At 47.1% G+C, this 23,384-nt stretch overlaps 1 protein-coding gene across 1 annotated transcript; it reads right to left on the bottom strand.

Annotated features, from left to right (window-relative positions):
• Positions 1-15,346: 15,346 nt before the first annotated feature.
• LOC145797610 (uncharacterized) lies at positions 15,347-16,048 on the bottom strand. Its single transcript, XM_082884989.1, has 3 exons — positions 15,791-16,048; positions 15,612-15,710; positions 15,347-15,451 (listed from the first exon to the last, which is right to left on the bottom strand). The coding sequence occupies exons 1-3, from the start codon at positions 16,043-16,045 to the stop codon at positions 15,347-15,349; spliced, it is 459 nt and encodes a 152-aa protein (XP_082741115.1). The 5' UTR covers positions 16,046-16,048.
• Between the last annotated feature and the right edge of the window lie 7,336 nt (positions 16,049-23,384).

A 23,384-nucleotide genomic window follows, 5' to 3' on the forward strand; every position in this document is an offset into this window, starting at 1 on the left:
AACACCCAAGTTTCATCCCCTTTTCTTCACTACCACCTAACACCATCACCACCACTCCATTTCCAGCAGCAAGGAGGGTTTCTCAGAGGCTAAAGGTGCTGCAACTTGGTCCAAGAAGCAACCAAAGATTGGTCTACAAGGGTGAGTTGCCATTTCCTTCTTTTTTAAGCCAATTTTTGCAACATTCCTTAGCCATATATGCTTGCTGTTTTGAGCTCCGGCCCTAACTGAAAGTGTCCTTCTTTTGAGCTCTTTTTCACTTTTGCTTAAGGGCTCAACACTGTTTGAGCCCCCCCTATTGCACTTGCTTCAATATCCTTCTTAAATATCGTTATCTTGCGTAGTATTTTTAGTTTGTGTGTGATCTGTTTTGGAGCATGATGTAAACTGTAAACAGCCTTATTTTGAGCCCCTCTTCAACATTGAAGAAGGGCTCAACACTGTTTGGGACCTCCATGCTATACTCGCCTTTATATTCTCTTTTGGGTCCCATTTTTGCATGTTTTGGCAGCCTATTATGCTTCGGTTTTTGGCCTTTTTACAGTACTAAAAATAGTCTTATTTTGGACCATTATTCATGTTTCATTTAGGGCTCAACACTGTTTGGGACCTCCATGCTATACTTGCCTTTATATTCTCTTTTGGTCCCCATTTTTGCATGTTTTGGCAGCCTATTATGCTTCGGTTTTTGGCCTTTTTACAGTACTAGAAATAGTCTTATTTTGGCCCATTATTCATGTTTCATTCAGGGCTTTTCATGATTTGAGGTATATTTTATACACTTCATGTTATATCTCTCTTTTGGTCCCCATTTTTGCATGCTTTGGCAGCCCCTGATGTTGCTGTTTTTGGACTTTGGTCCGAACTGAAAACAGCCATATTTTGACCCCCTTGTCATGTTTCATTAAGGGTCTTTGGCTTTTTGATAAATATTTTGTATACTTTGTGTTATAGCCGCTTTTGAGCCTCATTTTGCATTGCATTTCTAGCATGTTTGTATACTGATTTTGGGGCTGTCATAAACTGTAAATGTGCATATTTTTGGTCCCTATTCAATGTTGTAGAAGGGCACTTTTCAGTTTGGGTTTTACATATACCACTTGTTTCATTGCCCTCTCTTGGCCTCTATTTTTGCATGCCATTGTTGCCCTATCTTTGCTTGCTGTTTGGCCATGATTTGTACTGGTAAAATACTAATTTTGGGGCTGCCTTGCTACTTCCTATCCATTACATGTCCACATTGTGCATATTTGGTATAGCTATAGGCCATTTCGGGTCCCGAAATTCATGTTTCGGGACTATTCCATGCATCGGGTGTGTTTTCACCTCGTTCCGGGGCTGTTTTCCCCCACATTTCAGTGCTGAAATTCTATTAGCATGTTTGCATATCATATTTCCATGCCATTGCATTGCATATGTCATTGCCTCGGTTTGCGTGCCCGTGTGCACGCATTTTGAGGCACTTCATTTTCATCCATCGGCCTCTTATGTGAGTACGGCTGAGGCTCTCTCATGTTAGTGTAAGTCCATGTTGCATTCTATATGCCATTTTAGCCATATTGCATTACGTATGCCATTGCCTCAGTTTGCGTGCCCGTGTGCACGCATTTCGAGGCACTTCATTTTCATCCATCGGCCTCTTATGTGAGTGTGGCTGAGGCTCTCTCATGTTAGTGTAAGCCCATATCATATTTCTCTATCATTTGCATTGCGTATGTCATTTTCTCGGTTTGCGTGCCCGTGTGCACGCATTTTGAGGCATCTCATTTTTACAGCATAGTGCATACTAGGTTGTATCTTAGATCGCATTCTGTCATTTTCTCGGTTTGCGTGCCCGTGTGTACGCATTTCGAGGCATCTCATTTTCATAGCATTGTGTATGTTAGGATTGTATCTTAGTCGCATTTCATGCATGACATGCATATTGCATCGTGTTCGGGATAGGAGTTAGCCCAGACACGGGAAACGAGGTGCATTTCGTACTCCGAGTGACGGAATGTATCTCAATTCCCCAGTCACCGACACTCCGGATCATCCATGATGGAGTTAGGTCTCGTTGTGTTTTCATGTGCATTGATCCCATATTAAATTGTGCAATTCGACTCCTCGGCCATCATGCCTCGATATGCGTGATTGGTGGCACGAGGATCGAGGCATGCATATATCTATGAAAATACATTGCTATGCCCCTTTCCTGCTCTCTGTTGCAGCAAATGAAGAATCAGCAAACTTCCGGAGTTTGGCGCGCTTTCCAAGAAAAATCACAAAACAGAGGCTAATTGGGGCATCCCAGTGGATTTCCGCGCAAGGCCGCCCAGACATGCATCATTCATCAGGAGCAAGGCAGTCCCTGGCTTGCACGCCAGTTTTACAGTTTTCTTAGTTAATTTAATTAATTAGGAATTTGTATATTATTTGGACTGTATTATTTGGACTGTAATATTCTTTCATTTGGGACTGTATATTTATTTGGACCCTCTGTGCGAGGGCATAACTGTAATAAGTGTGCGTGAGTGTGTTGTATGTCTTCCAACCCCACGTCTTTCTCCCTTTTATTTACCCGCTTATGATGGTTAGATTAGGGCATGTTTCAATTAGCATACAGTATGACAGCATGTTTGCATCATTCATCTGTTTTGCATGCACCGGGCTCGGCGAATCATACTAACTGCATTTGTATTTCAATTTCAAAGTTGAATACTTGTTAGCTGTTGCATCTCATATGCCATGTTTAGAATAGCCGAGCCTGCTATAGTTGCATTTTTGCATGTGTTGCATTAGGCATTTCTGTATACTTAGGATTCATGCATGGATTTCTAATTAGCTTTTGTTTTGCCTTGGAGTACTCGGTAAGTTTTATGCTTTAGCATCCTTGCATGTGTGTGAGCGACTGCCATGATAGCATGCTTGCCATGAGGCTATGTGCTTATGTGATATAACTGCCTGAATGCCTGTGGGTAAAGGTTGGGTTACTTAAATTGGAATAAATCATCAAATATTTTAGGCCCAGTAGATAGTGGCAAAAACATCTTTTTCCTAAGCCCACCTGAGGGTGGCAAAATCTGCATTTTAAGCCTACTTGTGAGTAGCAAACCATCTTTCAAAAATAAACATAAAATGTTTTGTTCCAATTCAGGTGACCTGGTCTATACTTATATACTGTGTATATCACATAGTAACCTAGGCTAATAACCGGAATAAGGACACACAATGTTTTCAAAACTTGATATCACGGTTAGTAGAGGCCGATCTTTGATCGGGCGAGCGGGGGTGCTCACGAAGTGACCTTCCCCAATCTTACCCAAGTTCCCGAGCCGAGGCAACTTTGGTGATGACGGACATGTGGCCTTTGGCACCGAGTCAGGGTTTCCTAAATTTCCCATTAAAAAAACATTTAGGTGGCGACTCTGTATCTGGCAAAGCAGTCCATGTTTGGCACTTCTTTCAAAATCTGTTTTCTCAAACGATTTGCCGAATTTGGACTCTTTGGTTCAGACTTAGAACCGTGACAAATTTGAGAGTCCTGAGCTGTAGTGACCCCAAATGAACAGAACGAGAGCTCGTTCCTCCCGGGGCGTTCGGGGACGTCTACAGTTTCTGGCGACTCTGCTGGGGATTTAGAGAACTTGACTCGAACTTATGATATCTGTTTTTGACTACACTTGTGTGTTTCTTTGCATTGCATTTGCATTGGTGCGCCTAGGACACCGTGTTTGCCATCTGCTATTCCTGAACGGTTTGCCGGAGGCTTGTCTTGTCAAGGCATGACCATAAGGCTGACCAGTTGTGGGCTCTGCCAGTATGGGAACACAAACCCCGGTTTTACCGGGGCACCCTCTTTGACCATTCGACCTAGTGCATATTCGGATCCATAGTGACCATTCCAAACTAGGACAGGTTGCTTACCCGTTTATAGGTTGTTTGAAACCACTGCGTGCGTAGTGAAACCCTAGCTCCTCACAAAATAGGACAGGGAAACCCTACCCCAACATAGGGGTGTTTTGGCTCTCACTTATCTGTTATGTGCTTTAGAGTGCGTCTCTACAGGAATGCATGTATCAGTATATGAGTTTGGGCATCAGGCCTGCGGGCATCAGTTCAGTATTGTCAGTATCAGGCCTGCGGGCATCAGTTCAGTATATGAGTTTGGGCATCAGGCCTGCGGGCATCAGTTCAGTATTATGGGTATCAGGCCTGTAGGCATCAGCCAGTATTTGAGAATTAGTTATCTGCGGGTATCAGATTCTGTTTTAGGGGACAGTGATACAGGGATAATAATCAGTGTTTGAGGACAGTGTGTATTCAGCTAATTGACTGTGTGTTGTTAATGCCCGGCTGTGTGTCATGCATTTTATTTTAAGCTGTTATGCTGTCCGTTTATCTGTTTATTTATTTCCTTTTCGCTTTATTTATCTTTTGCTAGGTCAGTTCTAGCACAATTGCTTCCAACCCAGCAGGCATTCCCCAAGCACTTTGGACACGAGGTCGTCGACTCAATCGATCTGAGGATCTAATCGACGGACAGCCAGTGTTCCATTCTCTACCCCCCGTTACCAAAAGAAAGCCGAAAAAACGCAGTGTGTCAGAACAGAGGTTGTCAGAGCAGTGGGTTACTTCATTAGAGGACTATAGGACTGAGGTCTCAATTACTGCTGTAGAAATAGACATACCAGTTAGTCAGATGGATCAGCAAAATACATCAGGGATGGAGGCTCTAATGCGCCAGATGCAGGAGAGCATGAGACAGATGCATGATGATGTTGCCCGTCAAACGGAGTTCTCCAAACAGCAGGCCGCGATCATGGCCCAACAGGCCGAACTAATCACCAGACTGCAACAGCAGAATGCGGCATCTGCTTCACACCAGATTCCTCCTCCGGCAGGGGCTCCATTACCTGAGCAAACACCTATTGTTCAGAACGCTCCGCCAAACACCCAGAACGCCGTGCCAAATCTCCAAAACTTACAAGAGGACACGAATCTTCCAACGGGGCCAGCTCCGCCCCCGCTTCCGCCCCAACTGTCCAAGGTCCATACACCCAATCACCCGGACTCTCCCTTCGAGTTTGAGATTGATCATACAGCTCTGAAATTGAGCAAGCTTGAGAAGCTCTTCAAGAAGTCCTAGGGGGTCAAGGCTATCCCGGATATCGAGGATGGATATACCGACGTGGCCGTAACATTGCCCGATAGGTTCAAAATGCCTCAAATTGACCGCTTTGACGGGTCCGGGGACCCCATGGTCCATCTCTGACTGTTCTCAGACATCTTGCGGCCAATGGGCCTAACGCGACCACAGAAGCTTTCATTATTCGGCCGAACCCTGTCGGGTGTGGCCGCCCACTGGTACGCAAAGTTAGAGGATGAAGTGAAGAAGAATTGGGATGAAATGGCTGAGGCCTTTGTCGCGCAATATTCGTACAACACTCAGATCGAGATTACAACTCGTGATCTCGAAACGACAAGGCAAGAGCCCAAGGAAACTTTCTCGGACTTTGTATTCCGATGGAGGGCAAAGGCGTCAATGATGACTTTGAGGCCCACAGATAAGGACCAAATCCGGATGATTGTGCGCAATCTCCACCCAAAGTTAATGCAGAGAATGATTGTGATCCCCTTTCCTACTTTCTCAGATTTACACGAGATGGGGGTGCAAATCGAAGATGCAATGAAACAAGGTCTGTTTGACCACGATAGGGAACAACCGAGGAGGACTTTCAACCGTAACAACAATGCGGGCCCGAGTGGTGCTGCAAATACAAGAGCCTCGGAAGTCAGTATGGTCACCACCATTCCCCCTCCCCCTCCAAGGCCCATGGTTGCCACACCCTTCTCCGGCACGTTCGGAAGCAACACACAAACCACCAGATTCCAACCTCGAGGCCAAAGAACCTTCACCCCATTATACATGCCCCTGTCCAAAGCTCTAGGGGTATTGATCAGGAAAAAGCATTTGAAACCCCTGGAGCCAAAGCCACTACCGAACCCACTCCCTTCCTCTCATGACCCAGCAAAGTACTGCGCGTATCACCAACAACACGGTCACGACACCGACCGTTGTTTCAGATTGCGTCATGAGATCCAAGATCTTATTGACAAACAGGTGATCGCACCTCCTGATAAACCCAATGTCACAACCAACCCTCTCCCACCACATAACCAAGCTCCCCCTTCCAATAGAATCAATTTTATCCAGACTGGGGTCGTGTCTTACGATCCTAGCATCTATATTACTCCCACCCACCTACCCAAGCCGGAGGTGTTCCTCCCCGACTGCACTGACTTTTTGTGCGTGTTGGACATCTCCACAACCCAACCAGAGCCGACGGTGGTGGCCATCGGAGATGGGGAAGAGCAAACTTCAGGAGAAAGTGGGGTTGTTGAATCCGGGACTGGACAGAGTTTTGCTGGGGGAGCCTATGATCCAAGCGAGTACATCCTATCAACGAGCCGGATTGGGCTAGGTATAGAATTGCCAGAGACAGGAGAGCTGTGCATGATCCGGGGGGATGGATCTGGGATAGGGGCAGATGATCTGACAGCCGTAGAGGAGGACTTTGCCAACCTGCAATTTTTCGATGACCAGGAACCGGGGGATGCGTCAATCAACTGGTTCGACTATGAGGAATCGGCGGAGGCCACTGGATGGCTCGAGGATCAACCAGATAAAGTGGGGGAAGCCCAACCAGAACAGAGCCCGGTAGGGGCAGGAGTATCAGCTGTGGCCAGAATGGCCGGAAGTCGAGTTGTATCGCTGGAGAGCGTCGGTGCTAAGAATTTCGCTCGAGACTTGGGCATTATGGACACGGGAATTGTTGAACAACCAGCTGTACTGATGCAGCTGGAACGAGAAAACTTTGAGGATGCCGAGAGAATTAGGAAAGCTAAGGGCCCTGAGGGGACTGAAAGTGCTGTGTGCACGAAGATAGAGAATGCTGTGAACATGTGGACAGAGAGTACTGCGAGTGCAATTGAACCGGAGCCAGACAGGTGTCTGTTGGCTGCCGACGGAATGTGGTGGGAAGACGATGACTTATGTCTTGCCCACACGGATGAAGATTGGGGAAATAATCAACCGGATGACACTTGGTACCTCGATGAGGTTGACCATATGACGAGAAGTGGGCGGTACTTCAAACCCCCACACCTGGACCAACCTGAGGCATCCGGGAAGGATAGAGAAGCGGAGAAACAGAAGGAGAAGCAGATTGAAGAGGAAGCTGTGCTGAAACAGTTAAAAAAGATACATGCAGACATCTCCATCTGGGGACTGCTAATGGCATCACGAGTACATAGGGAAGCTGTCCTGTCTGCTATGGACAAGTCCAAACTCTCCATAGACACCACGCCTGAACAGCTGGTTGGGCTAGTTTTTCCGGGAGGAGGTTCCCTGGCATTAACCTTTTCGGACAAGGAACTACCACCTAAAGGCACAAATCATAACAAACCTCTCTATATTTCTGTGGAATGTAGAGATAAGTGGATACCGGTGGTACTTGTTGATACCGGGTCTGCGATTAATGTCTGCCCGACCAGAACGGCATATGTAATCGGGTTGAAGCCCGTGGACTTCGTCCCAACTACTCAAGTGATCAGAGCATACGACAATACCAGCAGAGAAGTGATGGGGACTGTTAAAATTCAAACCAAGGTTGGTCCAGGACAACAAAGCATTGAATTTCATATCTTGGACGTTCCCGCAACCTTTAACCTACTTTTAGGGCGACCGTGGTTGCACCAGGTCAAGGCAGTCTCTTCCACTCTACATCAGATGCTAAAGTACCCCCACGGGAAAGGGGTAGCGATCGTTTTTGGGAATTCATCAATCCATCCGCCGCCGGAAGTGTCCACGCCTGTCTTGGAGATCGAGCACGGCACGGAGGATGTGTTTTTATCGGGGTTCACTTTGGCTGAGGCTCGAGTGGTACAGAATGTCATGGCTGTGAATGAGGGTGTGTACGCCAGTGCTCAATCTGTCTACCTCATGAACAAGCTACAACATATCCCCGGAATGGGATTAGGAAGAAGCGGCCGGAAAGGCGTCGCGGCATTGGCCGAAGTGCCACACAACCCTCACACCTTTGGATTGGGTTATCTGCCCACCAAAGAGGACTGGGTGAGGAAGGGGAAAGAGATGGCCGGAAGAGCCAGAGCAAAGAAGGCTGGGAAGCCATTTGAGTTAATGCATAGGCCCATCTGGGGTACCCTAAACGGACGCTTCGTCCGGGAGGGGGAAGACTTTCCATTCTGCGGCTTCCCAGAACCATGGCTGAACGCGAAGAGGAAGCGCGTGCCTGGTTTCGAAATCTTCTTCGACTTACAATTACCTGGGGATGACGTTGCCGAAGCGCAGACAGACCCACCAACTGAGGATGAGCAGTGTAAAGCAGTGGATTCTGAGAGCACCGAGCTTGAAATGGGGGTAGCACTGGCATGTCTACTTTCAGATCCTTCGATCGACCAAGAGTGCTTGAGGGATAACTCTTCGGTTTCCATGATTGGAGATGAAATAGCTGCGGGCTTTTCAGCGCCTATCTTGGATGCATCTATTGCACCTTCTCTCATCTGGCAATATGAAGAAGGCTTTTTATCTAGCAGCACCGGGTCAGGTAGTGAGTCGGAATCTGATTCCACCGAATCTTGTGCGTCGGAATCAGGTTCCAGCTCGACTGAGTCTGAGTCCGGTATTCCTGGGGGTGATAACCCGGATGCCACAGTCCTGTCTAGGTCGTCATTTTCATTTTCTTTTGAGTCTGTTGTAACAGAGGAATCCGACGGCTTGGAAGTATTTAATGAGAACGATGTGGATGTGGTTTCTGAGTATTTTTCTGTGCCTTTGATTTATTGCTTAAATCAGGATTTTCAAAATTTTGATGAAAACAACGAGGGAGAAATTCCTCCAGTTTTGCAACGGTTAATTGATCAAGAGCAGGAAAGATTTGTTAAACCCTTAATGGATGAAATCACTACCGTAAATGTTAGTACTGAGAAGGACCCGCGGCTGGTCCAGATCGGGTCCACATTGTCTTCGGAGGAACGCGAGCGCTTAGTCTCTTTATTAAAAGATTTCAAAGATGTTTTCGCGTGGTCCTACGAAGACATGCCTGGAATCGATCCTGAGATTGTACAGCACCGGATCCCTCTTGACCCCGAGGCCCGACCTGTCAAACAAAAACTCAGAAGGATCCGCCGGGACTGGGCCCTCAAGATTAAGGAAGAAGTCACCAAGCAAATTGACGCAGGTTTCCTGCTGGTATCCGAATACCTAACTTGGTTGGTCAACATTGTTCCGGTGCCGAAGAAAGATGGCAGAATTCGGGGCTGTGTAGACTTCAGAGATTTGAACAGGGCCAGTCCGAAGGACGACTTTCCCTTGCCGCACATTGACGAATTGGTAGATTTCACGGCAGGACACGCCTTGCTTTCATTTATGGATGGTTTCTCAGGCTATAATCAGATAGTAATGGCACCCGAAGATCGGGAGAAGACTGCATTCACTACCCCGTGGGGTACATATTGTTATAGAGTGATGCCATTCGGGTTGAAAAACGCTGGAGCTACTTATCAACGGGCAGCAACTACAATATTGCATGATATGATCCATAAAGAGGTCGAGGTGTATGTGGACGACATGATTGTCAAGTCCAAAGAAAGAGAGGGCCACTACACCGCCTTACAAAAATTCTTTCAAAGGATCAGAGAGTTTCGGCTGCGGTTGAATCCCCAGAAGTGCACGTTTGGTGTTACAGCGGGAAAAATGCTAGGGTTTCTGATTACACAAAGGGGCATCGAGGTCGACCCTTCCAAAATCAAGGCCATCTTAGAAATGCCACCACCAAAGACTGAAAAGGAGGTGCGAGGCTTTCTGGGTAAAGTGCAATTCATAAGACGGTTTATCTCAAAATTAACCTTGACTTGTGAACCACTTTTTGGTCTCCTGAAGAAAGGAAAGAAATTCCAATGGGACGGCCGATGTCAAGCAGCTTTTGAACAGATCAAAGAGTATCTACAGAACCCGCCCGTGTTGTCACCACCAGAGCTGGGGAGATCGTTGATATTGTACCTTTCGGTAACTGAGACTACCATGGGCTGCATGCTCGCGCAGGAGTCAGAAGACAAAGTGGAAAGGGCCATCTACTATCTGAGCAAAAAGATGCTGGATTACGAGACCCGCTATACACCGCTGGAGAAGGCTTGTTTGGCCTTGGTATGGGCTACCAGGAAGCTACGACACTACCTGTTAGCTCACTCTGTAATGTTGGTTTCACGTTTGGATCCCATCAAATATCTTTTCGAGAAACCAGCACTTACGGGTAGGCTAGCTCGTTGGCTGCTGTTGCTCTCCGAATTTGATTTGAAGTATGTAACGCGCAAGTCAGTAAAAGGAAGAGCGGTAGCAGAGTTCCTTGCCGACCACCCGGTTGAGGGGGATGAAGCGGTTGAGTACCTATCCCTAGATGAAGCCATTCTGCACATCGAAGATGAAACTTGGACGATGTACTTTGACGGAGCGTCAAACCAGTATGGGTATGGGATAGGGGTGTTGCTGATAGCGCCTGACGATTCCCGTATCCCTTTAGCATTCAAGCTCCGGTTCAAAGTCTCGAACAATGAAGCAGAGTATGAGGCATGTATTGTTGGCCTGGAAGCAGCCCTAGAACTAGGGGCAAGACGGTTGGACGTCATTGGGGACTCAAACCTTGTTGTGTCTCAAGCAAAAGGAGATTGGAAAGTCAAAGAGGAAAGGATGATAATTTACCACCAAACCTTGGATTTGTTAATTCCTTGGTTTGAGAAGCTAAATTTCACCCACCTCGTAAGAGAGAACAACAAGTTCGCAGATTCACTAGCAACTCTATCTTCCATGATAGACATCCCGTCCGGAGTCCGGATGCGTCCAGTCATTATTGATCAAAAGTTTGCGCCAGCATACGAGTTGATTTCCGCCATAGATGAGGCTCAAGACGGCAACCCCTGGTATTACGACATTTGGAACTTCTTGGAAAAGGAGACATATCCACTAGGGGCAAATGCCAAGGATAAGAGGGCCATCAGAAGAATGGCTGTTTAATTCATCATCTGCGGGGGTAAGCCGTACAAAAGGGGTCATCTGGGAATGCATAAGCTCTGTGTAGAAGCTGAAGAGTCGAAGCGCCTGATGGAGGCCATCCATGGAGGGGAGTGCGGTGCACACATGAATGGAGTAATGCTGGCCAGAAAGATCCTCAGACAGGGCTACTACTGGTCAACCATGGAGGAGGATTGTATTAGTTTTGTTCGGCGATGCCACAAGTGTCAAATTCATGCAAACCGCATGAACATCCCGCTGTCAAAGCTGTACAACATGACTTCGCCATGGCCTTTTTCAGTTTGGGGAATTGATGTGATTGGAGCTGTTACCCCGAAGGGGTCAAACGGGCATGAGTTTATCCTGGTAGCGATAGATTATTTCACAAAGTGGGTCGAGGCCCAATCATACGCGGTGTTGAAGGCGTCGCACGTCGCAAAGTTCATCAGAAACAACATCATCTGTCGCTACGGGGTGCCAAACGAGATAATTTCAGATAATGGTTCCCACTTCAAGAAGGAAGTGATAGACTTGTTGGAAAAATACAACGTGGCTTTCCATAAGTCATCTACATACCGGCCGCAAACCAACGGAGCGGTTGAGGCCGCCAACAAGAATATCAAACATATATTGCAGAAGATGGTGGAAACCTATCGGGATTGGCCAGACAAGCTGCCGTTTGCTCTGTGGGGCTACAGGACTTCAATCAGAACTTCTATTGGAGCGACTCCGTATTCATTGGTCTATGGAATGGAGGCTGTTCTACCCATCGAGATTGAGGTTCCGTCGTTACGAGTATTGGTTGAGTGCCAAATAGCTGAAGCAGATTGGCAGCAGAGCAGATTTGAGGAACTCATGCTATTTGATGAAAGAAGACTGAAAGCACTGTACCACATTCAAGGTTATCAACGCAGAATTGCCCGGGCTTTCAACAAGAAGGTTAAGTCCAGGAATCTGAAAGAAGGAGATTTGGTGCTCAAGGACAACCGAGCTCCCATCCACGACCCAAGGGGCAAGTTCAAACCCAATTGGACTGGTCCTTACATCATCAAAGCCATCTGGTCAGGTGGAGCTGTGGTTCTGATGGATCTAGATGGCCTAGAGTTTTCACAATCGATCAACATGGACAAGTTGAAGAAATATTATCCTTGAGAGGCTCGCTAGGCCGAAAACCCGAAAGGGCAACCTAGGCAAAAGTTAGAGCACAAAAAATTGGAAAATATAAAAACTGAGCTCGCAAGGTTGAAAACCCGAAAAGGGCGGCCTTGGCAAAAGTTAGAGCGCAGAAGGAGAGTGAAAATACTCGAGTGAACCTGAGCCTGAACTACGTAAGGCTTGATTCCCATCTTTGGGATACGTAGGCAACTTCACCTTGAAGTTCAGCCATAAACTTTTCCCCGATCAACTCTGTCCATTTTGATCATCTCAGTCATCTTTATCCATCAGCATTTATCGCGATCTCCGGTACAGTGCTACTCAGACTAGGGGCAACTTTCCGTTGCCATGAAGTGCCGCATTGTTCTTCAGACTAGGGGCAACTTTCCAGTTGTAGGGATCTGGGGTTGTGCATCTCAGTGACAGATCTTCGGCGTGTCCAGTTCTGATCCACATCGAAAATAGTTTTGAAAAGTTTTAATAAAAGTCGGCTTTGTTCAAATTAAATCTTTTTACGACTAAGACCATTTTTGGACCAAAGCGGAAAATTTTCAGTACCATAACCTTCAATTTCATTGATTTCAAAACAGAGTTCTCCTGCTCTTGCATTACAATCGAGGTTGCTTTTTAATTACATTCATAAAGAAAACTTGAAAATACTAATAAAGCAATAAATTTGGGGCATAGTCGAGTCAAGTATCTCTGCGCCCCCGTCCAGAGCTGGTCGAAGCATCTGATGCCAAGCTAGGCCCAACCTGTGCCTCCTCGTTGAGCCAATCCAAGCACTCGTCAGACAAAGTGCAACTGAAAGTGAGAGCAGGAGCCAGGAGCTCTCTAGTCCTCCATGTTGTGGCATATCGGGCAAGCTGTACACCTCGGACCGGGAAAGCAGCTGGGTACTCAATCCCCTCCGGTGGGCAGATCTGATCGTGACCAAACTGGCGCAGGAACCGGAACGGAAAATAGAATACGCAGTGGGTTAGACCAATCAACTGGATCCCAATCAGTCGGGACATACTATAGCTCATTGCCGGGAGGTTGAGCCAAGGGCAACGCCAAGCAATGCGGTCTGCGGACAAATTGCACATCCAATCAAACCACCACCTTTCGTCAAGAGCATTGACTAGGCGCTGCCGAAAGAAATAGCCTCGAGCTGAGTAGGCTGGGCAAGAGTCCACAACCTGCAACTTGTCCATTAACCATACCTGGGGAGGGATGAAAAATGAGAGAATAAAGAATAGAGAGGTGTACGATGAGAGAAAAGTAAGACACGGGTTTTGTGAGAAAAATCGAACCTGAGGGTCGAGTGATGTGAGCAAATATATATGTAAGGTTGGGTGGGAAACATTACCTGCAGTAGCAATGGACTCCCAGCAAACCTAGTCGTCTCCCGGCGATAGACAGAATCCAAGCCCATCAGGGTCTCAGCCAAGGTCATGGCGATACGGCTCTTTCCTTCTCTCAAGCCTTGGGCAACTTCAATCAGACGGATGCTAGCTCCGCCGAAGCCCGAGGAAAGCAGAAAGTGAGACAACAAACACAAGCAGAGGGCGTGTTGCCGGAAACCCTGCCAATAATGGTTGCTGCGGTCACCGGCATTGGAAAAGCGATGGATCAAGCCGAGAATATCCAGTTCCCCACTGCAGATCAGAGATTGAGCATCATGCGCCGTGAGCCCACACTTCCGCCCTAAAGCCTGGGCGTGGCCGAAGCGGAGCTGGGGCAAGATCACTTCAGAGCATTCAGACTCCATCAAAACCTGAAAATCTTCGAAAGTGGGACATACCTCTTGGCCGCCGAAGCTAAAGACGTGCGTCACTGGGTTCCAGAACCTTGCCGCAGCATGGAGAAAAGGGAGATGTAGCGGAGTACGGCTCAGGGTGAATAGTGCATTCAAACCAAAACCCCGAAGTTCAGCTTTTTCGAGCCATCTAGAGAAGAGATCCAAGATGTGAGATTTTCTGCGAGAAACGCCTCCATCTTTGTGTAAAACTAAGATGAAATGAATGTTCCCGAAGTTGAGGCTTTTATAGAGGGAAAAACACTATTCAGGAGGACACGTGTCAAAATTTGGGTGGCTGCAGGGGTAAGTGGCCGGCCGGCCACCTTTTCTGGCTGGCCGGCCATTCTCTTTTTCAAAACTGGCCGGCCGGCTCCCCCTCTCCATAAAATTGGCCGGCCGGCTCCCAAAGGTGGCCGGCAATGCTCTAGTGTATCTCCTTGGCCCTGTTTTACCCTTCGAGGGAAAGTTTCAAGCATTTCCATGCAACGGGAGAGTCAAAGGCCTTCATTTCCCTCTGTTTCGGATGCGTTCCGGTGCCCAGATCGTCCGAAGTACACTTTGTTGTTGTTGAGTTTTGATTATCGAGTTGTTGTTTTGATCATCGAGTTGTTATTTTGCTTATCGAGTTGTTTGTCGAGCGGACGTGCTTCGTGTTTTCGAGTCATTGTCTCTGTTTAAACAATCTTTGTTTAGGTTTTGTTTATATGCGTTGTCAACGCTATTGCATTTTGTTTATCGAGTTGTAAACTTGCTAAAGTTCTGTTATATCTTAGTAAGTTGAGTTGCTTAGTTTGTCGCGTCGGTTCACTACCTGACTTGGTGATTACACAATGCACATTCCCATTCAATTTCATTTTTTTGTGCAAAATAAAATGATGCGATACGATGCTAAAAGTTTAAAATACAAACACCTTTTCAAAAGCTGTTTCATTCCATCATGTTTTACAGCGAACGAAGGTACAAGTTTTACAAAAAATAAAACTGCCTAACAATGTGCAAAGTGCTACAAACTACTGGTAAAAAGAAAAATAAAGCAGGAAACAGTAGCATTAATGTCCTCGGGAGCGGGAATGAGAAGCACTCCTCATCCTCTTCTGCGGGACAACCTCTGCACCATCATCATCATCCGGGTCGGAGCTGTCACCCTCAGGATCCCCCTCACCCTCGCCTCTGTTCCCCGAACCAAGACCGGAGCCCCCCTTCTCAGCAGATGTCTCTGACTGGCGGTCGGTAACCTCCTCCTCCTCCTCCTCCTCGGGCTCCGCCTCTACAACGTGTGCCCTACGTCTGCGGGAGGACCCTCCTCGAGCTCCTTGAAAAGGCCTGGATGGCCTAGCTCCCTAAGAAGGCCCAGATGGCCTAGCTCCGTAAAAAGGCCCACATGGCCCAGCTCCCCAAGGAGGCCCAGGTGGCCCGGCCCGCGGCTGAGCATATACAGGAGGCATCTGAAAATGAAAAGTTCAATACATCAGTTCAAATATGAAAATCAAATATGAGTACAGTATGTGAGTGGGGTGTGTGTCGGATGTGCTCTACAATACAGAAGAATGTTCAAAACTAGTGTGTCATCTGAAGTGTGATAAATACAAGAAAAATGAACGGTACCTGCACACCCATAACGGATAGGTGTGTCTCTCTCCGAAGGACCATGCCCTCAAGTGCGGCCATCACCCCGAGCATCTCGTCCACATACTCAACCGGAGGCTGCAGATACAAATGCAAAACTATCAGTAAAGGAATGAATGTCCAAGTACCCGACTGATAAACCAAAGCTAGAATCATACCGGTGGTGAATCAGGATCCCTGACATATCTATGGTCAGGAAGTGGAGGCTCTAGCGGAATCGGGTAAGGAGTCCCAAAACGCCATCCCGTCAACTCGGACGGCATGTCCGGCCATCCAGGATGAGGATAAGTTGGAGTAATCGGAGGAACCGATCTACCCCCACCTCTCGATGTACCAGCCCTACTAGTAGAAGGGGCGTCTGCAGCCCGAGCCCGGGCCTGGCTCGAAGATGACGTACCAGCAGACCTCGTCATCGGGGTGCGAACCCCCGCTAGTGGAGCATCAAATATGTATGACGGTAAGTGGCATAGTCCCCCTCCTCGAGGTGCAACAGGGCATCACTACCCAGCATAGCGCCGACTACCTCCTGGTGAGAGAGCCTATCAGCAGTCCGCATGCTGACTGGGGGTGCAGCGGGAGGGTCCTGAGAAGTATACCCCCATACCTGATGCAGAAAACGTTCCCCCAGAAACCATGCTCTACCAACAGGTCCTTCGAGCAGGAACTTGTACTGGGAGGTGCCCGATCCTCCAGGATACTGAAATCGGAGACCATCGCCCAAGGGTGCCCAAGGCTGCCATGTAATCTGCGGATAACAAGTGAATAAACCAATCAGAAATCAGGAACGTGCAGGGCAAATCAGAGATAAAAATGGGAAGAACTGAGGGTTCTGAAGTACCTCCGATGGGCGCACAGTGTCAAAATACTGTCGCAGATAAATGAGAGTCTCTCGGGGTCTCGGCCAGTGCGGGCCCTCGAACACCAGTGAATATGGGGTCATGGGGGGCCCTGCCACCTCCAACTCTGGGGCTAATACCGGGAAGTATACGTAAACCCATAACTGAGAAAAGCAGTGCAGAATGTAAGTACAAAGTGCTGAGGGCAAAATACAGACTGTAAAGTGCGCTGTGTGTGCAATGTACAAGTAATGAAGAGCAGAAATGTAAATCAAGTGGATAGAAATGTACCTCCCAGGCTCTCCAATAACCGCCAAGTAAGTCTCCTGCCCGCGGGAGGTGGCGCTCATTAGTAGTAAAGGGTAGCCAGGCCGGCGTCACCCCAGTCGTATCGACTGACCTGTGATAGGTCAATCAGAGCGCTCAACAGATATAGCCCGACCGTGTTCCCTCTATCGGCAAACAGAGTAGTCCCGAAGAGGCACATAAGGAAACCACGGGCATACTGCTCTGTCTCCTCAGGAGTCTCGGGCTCCATCTCCGCCCGCCGGAAGTGAGAAGAGAACCAAGTATATCGAACTCTCCCGGAAACTCTGTCGACAGGCGGGCGAGCTCCCAGTAGATATATCCAAGCGGCCTCCCACTCGCCCATGTCCTCGTCATAAGGAATGGACCAACCTCCTATGTCCAGGCCGGTCAATACCGCAAAATCCAGAGGGGTCATAGTCATGTCCCCAGTGGTAGAGAAATAAAAGGAGTTGGTGGTGTCCCACCATCTCTCTACCAAAGCCGCCATCAGTGTCCTCCTGGCAGGACAACGTGACAATCCAATGCAGAAGGCCCCGAACCCTACCAAGTCTACTAAATCCCGGACAGCCTCCGGGAGCTCAACATACCAGTCCCGCGCGGCGGTGGAGCCATACCCCCGTACACTGCGAGAACCAACCTGCATTCAGAATGAATGAGCTGTGTGCCAATGAAATGAATGAACTGCGTGTTCGACTTCAATCAGTGTGGGCTGCGTGTTCACTATCAATATGGGCTGCGTGTTCAGGAAATTAAAGTTTGGGCTGCGTGTTCAACTTTCAACTAGTGTGGGTTGCGTGTTCATTATCAATCTGGGCTGCGTGTTCAGGAAATTAAAGTTTGGGCTGCGTGTTCAACTTTCAACTAGTGTGGGCTGCGTGTTCACTATCAATCTGGGCTGCGTGTTCAGGAAATTAAAGTTTGGGCTGCGTGTTCAACTTTCAATCAGTGTGGACTGCGTGTTCACTATCAATCTGGGCTGCGTGTTCAGGGAATTAAAGTTTGGGCTGCGTGTTCAACTTTCAACTAGTGTGGGCTGCGTGTTCACTATCAATCTGGGCTGCGTGTTCAGGAAATTAAAGTTTGGGCTGCGTGTTCAACTTTCAATCAGTGTGGACTGCGTGTTCACTATCAATCTGGGCTGCGTGTTCAGGGAATTAAAGTTTGGGCTGCGTGTTCAACTTTCAACTAGTGTGGGCTGCGTGTTCACTATCAATCTGGGCTGCGTGTTCAGGAAATTAAAGTTTGGGCTGCGTGTTCACTATCAATCTGGGCTGCGTGTTCAGGAAATTAAAGTTTGGGCTGCATGTTCAACTTTCAACTAGTGTGGACTACGTGTTCACTATCAATCTGGGCTGCGTGTTTAGGAAATTAAAGTTTGGGCTGCGTGTCCAACTTTCAATCAGTGTGGGCTGCGTGTTCACTATCAATTTGGGCTGTGTGTTCAGGAAATTAAAGTTTGGGCTGCGTGTTCAACTTTCAATCAGTGTGGGCTGCGTGTTCACTATCAATCTGGGCTGCGTGTTCAGGAAAGTAAAGTTTGGGTTGCGTGTTCAACTCTCAATTAGTGTGGGCTGCGTGTTCACTATCAATCTGGGCTGCGTGTTCAGAAAATCGGAGTTTGGGCTGTGTGTTCTACTCTAAGTCAGTGAGTGCTATATGTTCACCATTTAATTCGGGCTGTGTGTTCGACAAATCAGAGTGTGAGCCGTGTGTTCATTTCTTAACTAATGTGTGCTGTGCGCTCGCAATTAATTAATGAGCCGAGTGTCCAGAAATTCAAGTGCTTAAGCTACATATTCAGGATGCAAGCAAAGTACTATGTCATAAGCTAAACTGTGTGTGTTCAAGCATGGCAAAAACACGAAATTCACGAAAAATGCGGAAAATGAAGTAAATACCTCTCGTGCCTCGTAGGAGAGGTGATGCTCTGGCTCCCGCAGGAGTAGATCTCCAGGTGCTCGCTCATCAAAATCGGTGAAGTGACAAAAAACGGCCCGAGGGAGGACATGTGCTGGCGGAGCATACCTCCCGGGAATAAAGGGGTGGACCCTCGGGGGCAAAGTCATGGCATCAAAATCATCCCCAGCACCTGGAAAACCTCCACCATGAGGAGAGTTACCCGCCATTTTCAGAAAATCTGCAAAAGGAGCAAAAATGAGCAGAAATGAGCCAAAATTGGAAAAAGTCAACAAAAGTCAACTCTCGGGAAATGGAAAAAGTCAACAAAAGTCAACTCCCGAGAAAATCTTCCAAATATTGAGACAAACTCACCTCAAGTGGCGAAAATGAGAAAAGAAGCCCCAAAACCAAAATTTAATCGCTCCAAATTGCTTGAAACTGAATGTTTTCGCAAAAACAACTTGCGCGGGACGTTGGAAAACGCGTATGGAGCTCAGATCTGGAGGAGAAAATGGTGTAGGAAGCAAGAGGAGAAGATCTCGTGGCTGTATTTATAGGCTCAAAGTGTTTGGGTGAGAGAGCACAAAGAAAGGGAGGTGAAAAGACCAATTTGTCCTCGGATTTGGGCAAATGGCCGGTCGGCCACCTTTTCCGGCCAGCCAGCCATTCTCTTTTTGTAAAACCAGCCGGCCAGCTCTCATCCCTCATAAAACTAGCCGGCCATGTCCCTCACAGGCTCACCTAGCTCCCTGCAAATTTTGAGGAAGATTGGAGTTCCCGGGACCTGAAAAAGTTCAAGAAAAGTACACTTCCGGTCGCGAAATTGCTCCGCCGGAACTTCAGCTTCAAGTTCTGACATGTGTCTCATCATTATTCATCAAAATCAAGATGTATCCTTTTGAATATGTTGTAGTCTTTCCAGGAAATTGAATCGAAGGCCGTCATCGAAGTCGCCTTCGCCGAAACACGCGTTTCCTTGCTCGTCATTTCGTAACAAACGGGCACCATGATTTATGCTCGTTTTGCACTATCATGCACATAACTTGCATTCTCATGAGCATACTTGCATTATTATGCAGATTTCTTGATATTGCCATACCTCTGTGCTTGAGCATGCGTCGTCACGCATTTTCCTTTCTCGCATCGCGATGCATTCACTTGCCGACACTGCGTGTGTCGAACTTTCAGAATCACATTGAATATATGTTGTTAGCATATTGTGCTTGTTGAATTTCTCTCTTTTACAGGCATGATATTGTATGTACGGTTCATTTGAGGCTGGTGCGACCAGACGAATCGCGCAGGTATCGTATCTTCTCCGTGTGAGACGCGACGAGAATTGAATAATCCTCCGCATTCTTAACTGCATGAAATGTAGTTGTTGCTTTGCATTCTTGCTTAAAATTGTTGCATCTACTTGCGAATACTTGCTTCATTACAGCTTGCTGCATTTGCATGATCAAAAGTTATGTTCGGCTTCTTTCATTATCATTTGCATTTTACCCCCCTGCCTGCGGGCACATCTCTGTTTACTTTGTACGTTTGTCTAAGTCTTCGGCCTTGTCAAAAATGGGTCGTCTCTGGGCTTTGACATTCACTCCCATCACTTGTGACTTCCGAGTTCTGTCAAAGAGGGGCAACTGTAGACACCCCATTTTTGACCGACCTTAAGACTCAGACGTCACCGATTGAGCGCTTGGTGATGTTGCATAATGTGCTCGTTCAAAAGTTTCAGAGTCGCGGCCGTGAGCCCTGCCTCCGGACTTCCGAACCCTCTTCTGTGCCATGCCTCGGTTTGTGAACCAGACTCGGTTTTCTCTGTTTCTTTTCCCGAGGGGAGGGAGAGGTCCCGTAGACCATCTCTCAGTGGCCGTGGGCTACATTTTGTGGCCGCAGGCCATTTTGCCCATTTCGGAGCCTAGTTTCCGGTTTTTCGGGACCGTTGGCCGTGTGCCTCGGTTCGGGACCGCTTAACCATCTCCGTTTGCTCTAAATTTTGGCATACATCTTATTTACTCCCTCTCAAGGGACACTGGGGTCTGAGAAACCCACTTCGTGGCCGAATGCCACTTTCGGTGCTTAACAGCCCGTTTTCGGGACCCCGAACTGCGTGTTTTGGTCCTCGAACTTTCGTTTTGCATCGGTTTTTGTTCATTTTTGGTAGGTACCTCTGTTTTATCACCAGGAAGGTCACTGAAGGGTGGGAGACCAGCCATTATCTTGGCAACCAGTTATATTCCACTTTCGCCCACCGACACCCGTTTTTCTCGCTTCCGAGCCAATGTTGAACACCTTGGGGCCACTTTCTTCAACCCTAAACCACATATTTGTGTTGTACACACATGGGAGGACCCTAAAAGTTTATGGCCGGCCAGAAAATCCAATTGAACCTTTTGAACCCCTCCTAAAAATGGCTTGTTCTCTCTCATATTTTAGAGTTTCCAAATTCGAACCACAGGGTTGTGATGAGGGGACCTGGGAGGCCATCTTTTTGTGGTGGCCGGCCACTAACTCAACTTGACCTTTTTGACCCCTAGCCAGCCGGCTAGGGGGGGTGGCCGGCCGGCCACCTGCAGCTCCAAAAGGTGGCCGGCCATGTTCCTTGCAATACACATTTTACAGCTGTATAGCTGTATCCCCCAGAAAATATCTCAATCCGGGGGATATTTTTTGGGGGAAAACTTGCCTCCTTTTCCCCCACCTTTTCCCCACCTTTACTCCCTCTTTTTGTTCCATATAACCAGGGGCCAACATTTGTATGAGGGGTTACAAAAAAAATCATTAAGCCTCTTGCATTATATCCCCTCTCCTTCTCTCATTTCTACCCTAAAACACCCAAGTTTCATCCCCTTTTCTTCACTACCACCTAACACAATCACCACCACTCCATTTCCAGCAGAAAGCAGGGTTTCTCAGAGGCTAAAGGTGCTGCAACTTGGTCCAAGAAGCAACCAAAGATTGGTCTACAAGGGTGAGTTGCCATTTCCTTCTTTTTTAAGCCAATTTTTGCAACATTCCTTAGCCATATATGCTTGCTGTTTTGAGCTCCGGCCCTAACTGAAATTGGCCTTCTTTTGAGCTCTTTTTCACTTTTTCTTAAGGGCTCAACACTGTTTGAGCCCCCCGTATTGCACTTGCTTCAATATCCTTCTTAAATACCGTTATCTTGCGTAGTATTTTTAGTTTGTGTGTGATCTGTTTTGGAGCATGATGTAAACTGTAAACAGACTTATTTTGATCCCCTCTTCAGCATTGAAGAAGGGCTCAACACTGTTTGGGACCTCCATGCTATACTCGCCTTTATATTCTCTTTTGGGTCCCATTTTTGCATGTTTTGGCAGCCTATTATGCTTCGGTTTTTGGCCTTTTTATAGTACTAAAAATAGTCTTATTTTGGCCCATTATTCATGTTTCATTTAGGTCTCAACACTGTTTGGGACCTCCATGCTATACTTGCCTTTATATTCTCTTTTGGTCCCCATTTTTGCATGTTTTGGCAGCCTATTATGCTTCGGTTTTTGGCCTTTTTACAGTACTATAAATAGTCTTATTTTGGCCCATTCTTCATGTTTCATTAAGGGCCTTTCATGATTTGAGGTATATTTTATACACTTCATGTTATATCTCTCTTTTGGTCCCCATTTTTGCATGCTTTGGCAGCCCCTGATGTTGCTTTTTTTGGACTTTGGTCCGAACTGAAAAAAGCCATATTTTGACCCCCTTGTCATGTTTAATTAAGGGTCTTTGGATGTTTGATGAATATTTTGTATACTTTGTGTTATAGCCACTTTTGAGCCTCATTTTGCATTGCATTTCTAGCATGTTTGTATACTGATTTTGGGGCTGTCATAAACTGTAAATGTGCATATTTTTGGTCCCTCTTCAATGTTGTAGAAGGGCACTTTTCAGTTTGGGTTTTACATATACCACTTGTTTCATTGCCCTCTCTTGGCCTCTATTTTTGCATGCCATTGTTGCCCTATCTTTGCTTGCTGTTTGGCCATGATTTGTACTGGTAAAATACTAATTTTGGGGCTGCCTTGCTACTGCCTATTCATTACATGTCCACATTGTGCATATTTGGTATAGCTATAGGCCATTTCGGGTCCCGAAATTCATGTTTCGGGACTATTCCATGCATCGGGTGTGTTTTCACCTCGTTCCGGGGCTGTTTTCCCCCACATTTCAGTGCTGAAATTCCATTAGCATGTTTTCATATCATATTTCCATGCCATTGCATTGCATATGTCATTGCCTCGGTTTGCGTGCCCGTGTGCACGCATTTCGAGGCACTTCATTTTCATCCATCGGCCTCTTATGTGAGTACGGCTGAGGCTCTCTCATGTTAGTGTAAGTCCATGTTGCATTCTATATGCCATTTTAGCCATATTGCATTGCGTATGCCATTGCCTCGGTTTGGGTGCCCGTGTGCACGCATTTCGAGGCACTTCATTTTCATCCATCGGCCTCTTATGTGAGTGTGGTTGAGGCTCTCTCATGTTAGTGTAAGCCCATATCATATTTCTCTATCATTTGCATTGCGTATGTCATTTTCTCGGTTTGCGTGCCCGTGTGTACGCATTTCGAGGCATCTCATTTTTACAGCATAGTGCATACTAGGTTGTATCTTAGATCGCATTCTGTCATTTTCTCGGTTTGCATGTGCACGCATTTCGAGGCATCTCATTTTTACAGCATAGTGCATACT

The sequence above is a fragment of the Camellia sinensis genome, chromosome 8 (genome assembly GCF_055761805.1).
Source record: "Camellia sinensis isolate YWXY chromosome 8, ASM5576180v1, whole genome shotgun sequence".
In the NCBI taxonomy this organism is placed as follows: Eukaryota; Viridiplantae; Streptophyta; class Magnoliopsida; order Ericales; family Theaceae; genus Camellia; species Camellia sinensis.